This window comes from Seriola lalandi, unplaced genomic scaffold, assembly GCF_002814215.2.
Source record: "Seriola lalandi dorsalis isolate HSWRI2012SDOR001 ecotype SW California unplaced genomic scaffold, Sedor1 jcf7180002054502, whole genome shotgun sequence".
Classification (NCBI taxonomy): Eukaryota; Metazoa; Chordata; class Actinopteri; order Carangiformes; family Carangidae; genus Seriola; species Seriola lalandi.
Genome location: NW_019525055.1, coordinates 6,164 through 17,060, shown reverse-complemented (window position 1 = coordinate 17,060; position 10,897 = coordinate 6,164). Strand labels below are relative to the sequence as shown.

The 10,897-nt window shown below is 41.2% G+C and overlaps 1 protein-coding gene across 1 annotated transcript in view; it reads left to right on the top strand.

The window, feature by feature from the left end:
- ppm1e (protein phosphatase, Mg2+/Mn2+ dependent, 1E) overlaps positions 1-10,897 on the top strand; it is a 58,949-nt gene extending 48,052 nt beyond the window's left edge. Inside the window, exons 7-8 of the mRNA XM_023413067.1 lie at positions 1,256-1,349; positions 1,541-10,897. Coding sequence (XP_023268835.1) covers positions 1,256-1,349; positions 1,541-2,475 — 1,029 coding nt within the window. The 3' untranslated portion in view covers positions 2,476-10,897. The remainder of the gene's footprint in view (positions 1-1,255; positions 1,350-1,540) is intronic.

Genomic DNA, 10,897 nt, shown 5'->3' with positions numbered 1-10,897 from the left:
TCTAAGCAGGCGCCCCATGTGTAGAGGCCACAGTCCTCGCTGCAGTCGGCCCCGGTTCGAGTCCCGCATCGGATGGCCCTCACTGCATGTCATTCCCCATCTCCTGTCTCTTTACTGTCCTGTCAAATAAAGGCATAAAAAGCCTGAAAAAATATACTTTAAAAAAACGTCATAGTGTAGTAAGGCATAAAAATGTCATAGTATAGCAAGGCATAAAAACATTAAAAAACGTCATAGTATAGCAAGGCATGAAAACGTTAAAAAAATGACATTGTATAGCAAGTCATAAAAACGTCATAGTATAGCAAGGCATAAAAACGTCAAAAAACATCATAATGTAGTAAGGAATAAAAAATCTTAGTATAGTAAGTCATAAAAACGTCCTAGTATATAAAGTCATAAAAATGTCGTTGTGTAGCGTAGTGGTCTAAGCAGGCGCCCCATGTGTAGAGGCTGCCGTCAGCCCCGGTTCGAGTCCCGCATCGGATGGCCCTTACTGCATGTTATTCCCCCATCTCCTGTGTCTTTACTGTCCTGTCAAATAAAGGCATAAAAAGCCTGAAAAAATATACTTTAAAAAAATAGTATAGCAAGGCATGAAAACATTAAAAAAATGACATCGTATAGCAAGTCATACAAACGTAATAGTATAGCAAGGCATAAAAACAATAAAAAACGTCATAGTATAGTAAGGCATAAAAACGTCAAAAAACATCATAATATAGTAAGGAATAAAAACGTTAAAAAACGTCATATTATAGTAAAGCATAAAACATCTTAGTATAATAAGTCATAAAAACGTCTTAGTATAGTAAGGCATAAAAACATCAAAGAACATCTTAGTATAGCAAGGCATAAAAACGTTAAGAAACGTCATAGTATAGCAAGGCATAAAAATGTCAAAAAACATCATAGTATAGTAAGGCATAAAAACGTTATAGCATATTAAGGCATAAAAACGTAATAGTATAGCGAGGCATAAAAACGTTAAAAAACGTCATAGTATAGTAAGGTATAAAAACGTCATAGTATAGAAAGGTATAAAAACATTATGAAATATCATACCAACCAACCCAAAAGCACCACCTGTATTAATGTATTGTTGTAAGAGTGTAATTGAGTGGACTTGCACTTTAAGTGTACAGCAGAGGCAGGAAACATATTGTCGGCTACTTCAGGTTGTTGTACACCATGTGACAGTCATCACCATTATGACCAACCACTAAAGCTAGTTGTGCTTCGTGTGTCTCTGCAGGATGAGAAGCAGAGGATCGAGGCTCTGGGAGGCTGTGTAATCTGGTTTGGCACATGGAGGGTCAATGGCAGTTTGTCTGTATCCAGAGCAATAGGTAAACTACTTGTTCAGTCAGGCACTCTGTATACCACACTGAGTTTACCATTGTTCAAGAAAATTAAGCACAGTTTTACTGTTCACGGTTCACTCATTTCACTCAGATCAACTGCAAAGTGCAAACTTTTGCTGCCATGAATGCTGGTAGAAGCAGGCCCTAACAGACTAACCTGTTGTTCATATTGACAGGGGACTCAGAGCACAAACCCTACATCTGTGGTGATGCAGACCATAGTATCTTCCCACTGGACGGTTCAGAAGACTACCTGATTCTGGCCTGTGATGGCTTCTGGGACACAGTGAGTCCAGATGAGGCGGTGCGGGTAGTCAGCGACCACCTCCAGGAGAACACTGGAGACACCACCATGGTGGCCCACAAGCTGGTGGCCTCTGCCCGTGATGCAGGCTCTAGTGATAATATCACTGTAATAGTGGTCTTCTTGCGGGACCCACGCTCCCCGGCACCCACCAGCACTGAGGACGAGGAGGAGGGTGTGGTGGAGGGACAGGTGGAGGAGGAAGAGCCAGCCGAAGTGGAGGAGGAGGAACAGGAGGAGGAGGAGGAGGAAGACGAGGCAGTCAGGGCAGAGCGTGATGGTGGAGAGGGAGGCAGCACTGCGGACATCGGGGGGAAGGGTCGCGGAGGCTGGCCCCTGCAGCAGTGCTCGGCCCCCGCTGACCTCGGCTATGAAGACCGAACGGACTCGTTCACAGACAGAACTAGCCTCAGCCTGCTGGGGCCATCGCTGGAGGGCCGCATCTCCCTGACCCAAGGCTTACGGCAGCCCTGCTCCGACTTTAGTCCTGACCTCTTCACAGCCTCCCGCATCTACCAAGAAGAACGCCCACTGAGGCGCAGGTCCTGTATCCCTTTTCAGGAGTCCAGCATCTCTAGCTTCACGGACCCACTCTGGCCCCAGACAGCCATGCTGTTGGGGCAGGCAGTGAGGCGAAGCCGCAGGCATGGTTATGGTAGTCGCTTATGGAGCCGTAGGTGGCCAGGCAGATCTAGGGAGCTGTTAGGCCTGTCACCATCTGGCCACTTGCTGCCCTACACGCAGCGCTACTCCAATCGAAAGCCTGGAGTGGCAGTGCCTCAACTGCCCTATGATGCCACCATCTGAAGAGGTGGCCCAAACCAAACCATCTCCTTCATTTATTCAGCCCTGCTCCCTCCCCCTCAGCCCACCCATCCCTCCACCCACCTCTGCCTTCAACAACACGTCTTTCTTTGATAGTAGGTAGTTGTGGCTCCTGCAGTTGTTACGTGATTATTGAGTCTTTGTCGGAAGAGTGGTGCTCTCTGTCCTAAGCCGAATTGTTTCCAAATGTACGCTGGCCCACTGAGCACAAGCCCTGCTCCTAAATGCTGTAGGTAAATTGTTAAACTGCATCCTCTCCATCGATGGAGAGGATGTAGTTTCTAATATCTTAGAGGCTGCACCACTGCCTACTAAGTCTATGAAAAGAACAGTTGGGGGCAAATTAAGATTCAAAAATGTTTCAACTTGAGCAAAAAATGTTCTACCTACAGTATCTTGAGCTTTGTGACTCTATTTCTTGAACAAGGATGAATGAGGAAGTTTAGAGGCAAATAACAGGAAGAACTGGAGTTGCAGGTAAATTTTATTATCAATCACCTGGACACTGAGTGGTCACATAAAATAGTGCTTCGTAGCTGGAGCCTAAGTCTGTATTGGAACAAGAGCTCCTCAGTGCTAGGTTAGACAAAGGTTAATTTGAATTCAGTCTGAACACTTGTTAAAGTTTAATTTGAATGCTTGGTTGCTCCACACTCTCGGAAGTGTCTTGAGACAGAAATGATGTATTTTGGAGAGGAGGGAAAATTGGTTCCTTTCAAGTACAAGCAGAAAGAAAAATTTGATCTAACCACTTGCAGAAGCAAGAGTATACACTTCTTGACCAGAAGTAACTACACCCATATGTGACAGCTGAGCATGTCACTCCAAGAGCATTAATGAGCTGTTATAACACCCCCCACTCTTCTTTGAAGGGTTTCTTCAAAGGTTTGGAACCTGGCAGCTGGGATTTGCTCCCATTCAGCCACAACCGCATTAGCAAGGTCAGAAACTGATGTTAGGTGAAACTAGCTGACAAATACCAGATTTTTGAGGGCAGCACCACAATCAACTTGCTGATGAACTGGTCATGCTCTGGTTGAAAAAGGAATAAGCCCAAACTGTTCCCACAAAGTTGAAAGGTCAACTCTTGTCTGAAGTATGAGTGTAGACGTATAGTAGCATTAAGTTTACCCTTCATTGGAAGGGTAGCACACAAAACAAATTTGTGTATCATCTCTTAAAATGACCCATCTGCACACATTTTTCTGCATATAAGAGGAAGGACGGCCCTTTAGACATACCAGCAATGTGAAAGAGGTTGACTGTGTTATCATTCAGCTTTATTATTTCTCTTTCCTTCTATTTTATGTTGCCAAGGTGTAACTGCAGGGTGAGGTGACACATACCATCTTTGGTCTTAAGACAGCTGACAAGAATGTCAAGCGACTGAGCATTATATTAAGCTCTAATGGCGCAGCTTGCCTCATTGTTCTCTCAGCAATGCTTAGGTGGCAGATGAATAAAGTTCATAGACAAGGCTGGAAAAATTGTTGCTCCTGGTTTCTGAAGGCACATGATGTTCTGCCCCCTCACATAAAGTCAATGACCCAGCCATTATCCAGCAACAATTTGTCTACAGATAAAAGCACTTAACACCGGATTATAAAAGATTAGCAGTCACTTACCTGAATAAATGCTTTATGTAGTCCAGCATTCCAGATGGGGATATACTCCTGGGATAATGGGTTTCTTGGGGAGGGGTATTTACAAATATATTTTTGTTATAGTTGCTGTTGAGCCACATAGTTATTGCAAGTGTTTCAAGTGTATTTACCTTCACACAAAACCCACTGAACAGAAGTATTTTCCTACAGGCTTGATAAATGCACAACCGTTTAATGTCACACCAGGTTCGCTGAACGCTGCAGAACAAATGCTTCCCCTTACACACATATTCACTAATTATTCAATTTATGTGTTAATATCACCATTAAGGACAAGTCTGGCTTGTGCGATCAAATGGAATAGTGTGACATTTTGGGAAATATACTTAATCGCTTTCTTGATGATTTATGCCAAGCTAAACCAATCATCTGCCGGCTGTGGCTTCTTTAGTATACAGACATGAGAAAGTTTGTACAGTATTTATCTTCTCATCAAGAAAGTGAATAAGCACGTTTCTCAAAAAGTCCTTTAAGATTCATAGTCCTTTGAATAGCATGAAGAGAATCTACCCATTTTTGGGCAGGCTCTCAGTAGCCTGATGTAAAAGAGCAGAGTATTCTATCTTTAAATAAAGTTGTGGTGTTAACAGCTGCACAGCAACAATACTACATAGCAAACACCCCAGTCATCACCAACTCCAAGACATCTCCCACTGTCAGAGTAATCCACTGAGGCTGGCTCCCATGGCCCAACAGCGCCTTTATAATTGGATCTTTCTCTGATGTGATCTAGATTCTACAATGGAGTGCCCCCTCTCTGCTGTCTAACACACTGCTGACAGTGCTGCACTTCAGTTATGTTAGCAAGTCATAGCAAACTCAGTCTTTATGCCAGCTTTCATAAGACTGCACTCTCCTGCAACACCTGACTAAGATATAAGAAAACGTTTTCCACTGATTTTCATTGGTTTTGATAAATCCAACACCAAATAAGGTAGTCCATCTATAGGGTTCGTCTTTAATGCTAATTTATAATCATTATTAACAAACAACTATGTAATCATCAAATAATAACCTTCTTACTGACTTATATGATGATACTATCATGAAAAGTTCCATATAAGATTCATATCAATGTCTAAGGGCTGATGGCACCCATACATAGTTCACTTGGTGACACTGATCTATGGAACAACGTCTGTCACTTTGCATTATATGTGTAACTTTCCCTCAAATACACCCTATAGCATTACTGTGTCTAACCATACTCAATAACTAACTATCCCACAAATAACCATGAAACTTTAATGAAAATCAACCGTGAGCCACATTAAATTCATAACTTTCAAAGTATCAAAATGTTCCTATTCACATTAATACACTTAAAATCCTTTTGTTCCCTCTCATACTGTAATATTTTCCATGTGTTGTTGGAGCAATTGACATTCGCTAAGCCCCACCCCCCTTAGTTACTCTTGCTACACCTTTCTGGCTTTTTGTTGTACCACTCCAGATTCCTGGTAATTTTTGAAAAAATGGATCCTCGATTCACACAGAAGTTGACAAAAGCGGCTTCTCGTTTCTGGACAGCAACTGTTGATTTTCGCAGCTGAAATGACAACAGATTTTAATCATATCTAGCTAGCTGATACTTGTAATCTTCCCGAGTTGGCTGTAAACAGATTTTGAAAAAAAAATGCTGTTAAAGGATTTTAAATATTCTACGTACAAGATATTATGCTAAAAGACGGAGGCTAAAGCTACAAGGTAGCATCCTCGCCATCTGATAATCCATGTAGAAGACATAGAGGTAATGGAGCAGTACTGCTCTTGCACAAAGGGCAGTGCTAGCTAACCCCAGTGTTACATACTTTACAGTACGACAATGGAAAATGGAAAATCATTATTTCGCTCTGTCATAACCATCCTTGGATTCTTAGCTTGTGGAAAAACATACTTGGACAAACAACAAAGCGGTTATGAGAGTCCCAAGACAAAAGGCTTTGAGGATGAGGACTAACTGACAGGCAAATGTAATGCTATCTCAGGTAAAGATTGTGCTGAGGTTACTGGAGCTGATAATGTTACACTAAACATGATATTTAACATTTACAGCTTATGCTACAGCAGACAAACACACACATCTTGTGTTTATGGGTTTGGAAAGGCTAACAAATACATGGTCGATGTTCTTTGCCGTGCCTAGTTGCGGTTTCTAAACAATGATTGGACAGTCGCTGTTCAGGGGTGGGGTTTACTGAAGTTTCATTTGGATGCATTAACTTTTTTCCCAGACATTCCCTAACATTGTCATACCACATTCTTTGGTTGATGCAGTGATTTTCTAAATGTCAGGATGTACGTGATAACCAGGTTCTGTCAATCACTCCTCGACTTTCCTGGCCCAGTCACTGGTTGATGAAGCACCCAGCAGGTGTGATATCAAAACAGGTGATTTATCCGACAACTGCTGGTTTGTCATCTTTGACACAGAGGGCCATCACCTCCTCTTTCAGTCTTGCTGGTAGACTCACCTCGGAGTCTCCTGTAACCATCCTGTGGACTGACAAGGGAAGAGCATCAAACTGTCAGTGGAGCAGAATGTACCTCATGTCCCAGAACGTCCTCAGAGACTCTGTGAAGTAAGTTGACATGACGTGGTATTTTTGTTTTTGTTTTTTTGGGTTTTTTTTTTTTTTTTTGGAGGGGGTGGGCTGTTCTTTTTTGGGGGGCATCTAGCTATGAGGAATGTACTGTCAAGACACTCAACTCAACAAACTAAAGCCACTGGATCCCTTTGTGGAAGTATCACTACAGTCATTGTCTCTAGAAGCATTGGTTGATACCCAAAGAAGATGGGAGAAGTACCGGAAACCAATGGAAATCACAGTCATTTTACCTATTCACTTGGGCATGGATGTGTATGTATTTTATGAGTACTAATTGTGAGTTGAGTGAGTGCTGGAGGAGTGTACATATAATAATTCTGTCTTGTAAATCAATGGTTTTAATCCATGTTCCATGAGGCCCGACAGATGGCTCAGATATTGACTTTAAACAGTAAGATGTTGGATTGTCACAATCTCCTACCGCCAGACTGAGGTGGAGGTGAGGATGTGATGCTGTTGAATACTTGAGGGGCATCAGTCTGTAAACTCAGCCTCTGCCTTCAAGAGCTGCTAAAGTATATAAAGGTGTTGAACCGGTTTGGCTTTCACTGGAGAGTTATAGTCCTATCGTGGCCTAGCTGCTGTTTCACCCTGCTCTCTCACCCTGACATGAATTAAAAATCTCGGGAAAACATACTTAAAGATGTTAATTATTGGCTTAAAATACTATATATCCATTCTGCAGCTTTGAGTTCTTTTTTTTTTTTAATCAGTATCAGCCTTAAAAAACATCTTGCCAATCAGATTATATCAGTAGTTTGTAGGTTTTTATTCCAACTCTGCAGGTGTTAGATGACTAGTAAAGGTTGATTAGAGATGAGGAACACGTGAGTAAACTGAGCTGCTGTGGAGTTTGGGCCTCACTTACAGCTACTGTCTTACAAGTTGTTTAGATCGCAGATTAGATCTTTTACACAGATCACATAGGGCAGTAAACCGTAGAGAAGCAGAGGTGCCACCATGAGACAAAATGGTTTTCTTAGGATCTTGTTATAATGACAAAGATTTCTATTTCAACTGACATCTGCTGAGTCTTTACGTTGCAGAAATTAATTAAAGGACAGACATTTGTCAGGTAAAAATTTGTTCCAATTAGTCTTTATCTACTTTATGCACATCTGAGTTAAATCAAAGATGTTCTGATGAATTCAAAGGTGCACCACCCTCGCTTTCATTCATTCTTCACCAAAGCAAAACAAAAAAAACAAAAAAAACAGCAGTAGTCGCTCAGACGCTTAAACCAACCTATAGATCGCTATTTTCTAGACCGACGACCTCCTGTGGTCATGTGAATTGTCTCTGAGAAGCAAAGGCTAAAGTAGTATGATGTTATTATAGCGCCATAAAACCTCAGAGAGAGGTGGAGGTGGATGGTTTAGAGTCAGAAATTGACACCCGAGACCATCGTCTACTACTGACAGTTTGACTGACAAACAATATATTTTCATGTTTAGGTTGGACTTAAAGCTCTGTATTTCTTCTCTAAGTGCTGCATCCTTTACAAGGGATCATTCTGTGAATAGCTGGGGTTCATTCATTTCAATAAACAATCTAGTAAAAGTTTGATCATTTCAGTAGTAGTATATTAAAAATAAAATGGTTGCTTCTGTACAAAAACTCAGCAGTCATACAGTCATAGTTCTGGATAGAGATGGATTTAGTGTTTACATGTTAAAAATTATTTGGTGAATTAATTATGGTGACAGAACACCAAGTCTGGTTATTGTGTTTCTAGAACAAAAAAAAAAAAATCTGGTACAACCTTATTATTGTCCTAGTACAGGCCATCCTTTTCTGTTTAATTGCTGACATCTGGCAACACAGTGAAGTGCTCACAGTAATTTATTTTTACAGATCGAGGTGAAAACACCACTTTTATGTTTTCTCTTCATAATGACAAAACTACAAAGACCCCGAAGTCCCGAAAGATGTGCACAAGTTATCTTGTGCAAAAAAGGTGGCACAATGGTGATAACATGCTCACATTGACAATGCTGATGTTCAGCAGGTATAATGTTTACCATGGTGTTCATCTTAGTTTGGAGTGTTAGCATGCTAACATACACTAATTAGCACTATGATGGAGATGTTATCATTTTACAAGTATTTAGGCGTAAGCCAAGTCATGGTCAAATAAAAATGTTGACCTGATGATGGCAGTTATCACAGTTCATATCCTGAAGGTATCACGAGTGTCTGCACCACATTCACTTATTACAGGATAAGTGACAGTTTGACCCGGTAGTGGAGGTAGATTGAAAGGTCATGGGGTCACCAAAATAATTACAAATCATCCTCTTAAGACCATGAATATCTGCACCAAGTTTCATGGCAATCCATCCAATGTTTGTCAAGAGATTTCGCTATAAAACCAAAACTTGTAAACATCCTGCTGGCACTAGAGAATAAGTCAGGAAATCTTAGTTGTCTTTTTCCTCTGGTGACTATATATCTGTACCAGATTTCATGGCAATGCATACAAGAATTTTTGAGATATTTTAGTCGAGACCAAAGTGGTGGACAGACTGACAGACATTGCCATTGACAGACCACAGAGCTAGTGTAGCTAAAAAATATCTTTAAGCACTTCGGGCGCTCTGTACAAGACTTCTCATATTATAACAAGATTCATTTCTTCTTACAATGAGATGCTTTGTCATGATAACTCTTGGTCTTTTGTCATTATTACAAGATCTTTTTTTTTTTTCTTGTTGTAACAGTAATATGATTTCATTCTAGCGAAATACATTTCTGATTTGTTGTATTTTTTGTAACTGGTGGCAGTTCTGTGCTGCCATGGAAAACTGCTCTGTATGGACCGATTCGCTGAGGCATGTTGTACTTGTGGCCACGTCTCAGAGCAGCTGTGCAGTGCAGCAGTAGTTTTCTGTCCCCCTGCCATTCGCTGCTGGTTTTTTCAAATCACAAATGTGGTTTCACAGCAGGTCTTTAGTGTTGCTGTGAAGCTCAGTGCCGCACTCTCTGCGCTCCTAAAGGTGAGATGTACCACAACAGTGCTCAGTGACAAGGATCCATGGGTTGCATTCACCAAAACCTTCACCCAAAGCCTGTGAGTTAGTTATACACTGTTAGTCGTCATATTGAAAATTGCCAGAAGTTGTCACTGTATGAGCAATAAAAACGTTCCCCATCATCCCTTGTGGTAAATCCTCTACCTAAGCTCGAGAAACCCTCACTCGCTCACGCTCTGCTGCCTGCACTAAAGGTTCCTCTGAGTCGGATGTTTCCCTGCCCTGATGATGAAAGCAAGCAGAAGTTCAGCTCTGCTCTCCCATAATCTGTGTCTAACAATAGGGCCCTCCATGAATCTGCACTGTGTGTCTATGTACACAAAAAAGCTTTTTCTTTCTCTCTGTAAGCAATAATGACGTTGCATTAAAAGGCTCTCTGGGGGTTTGTCTTCTGCTGAAGGATGCAACAAAATGTAGTTCTGTCAGCCATACTTGAAAGGTCACAGAGCATAAATGCTGAGTTCATGAAGGCAATTTCCCATTCATTTTTCCCATAGAGAATAGGATTATGAATCATAACTTTCTGCCTGTGGTAAGGTTCACTTAACACACTCCTACACTTTCTACAAGAAGTGATTTCACCTTCTCCTTGTGAAATATGACATTTCTCTTGAACACATCACCAAGTCTGTGACCAGCTAGTTTTTGAGTTTAAAAGCTAAGCTTAAATGATTTGCACGACCATGGAAAAATGAATGTGAAGCTTTCTTCTTCAAAAAGGAGCGGTGATACGTGAGGCAGGACATTTCAGTTGTATTGGCATTCCTCAGCAGTTTGGACATCGGTGTACATTTGAAAAGACTGCCTCTATGCAATCTGTTCAAATTTAGACCAGTGGTCAATATGGATGAGGGGGATATGATCACTGAGGACTGTGATTGGTTCAAGCCAGCAGCCCTCTCCTTCTTGTCCTCCAGGCTTGAAGACAAACCCCATGATTGGCTCTTATTCAACATGCAGGATAGGTTTAAAAAAACAAAACAAAAAAAAACAGTAAAACACACGTTGAGTACCTGTATTATCTGTGTTCCTGTAGTATATATTAATATGTGTATTGTAACTGGTGACTAATTATCATGTATATAAAGATTAGACCAAG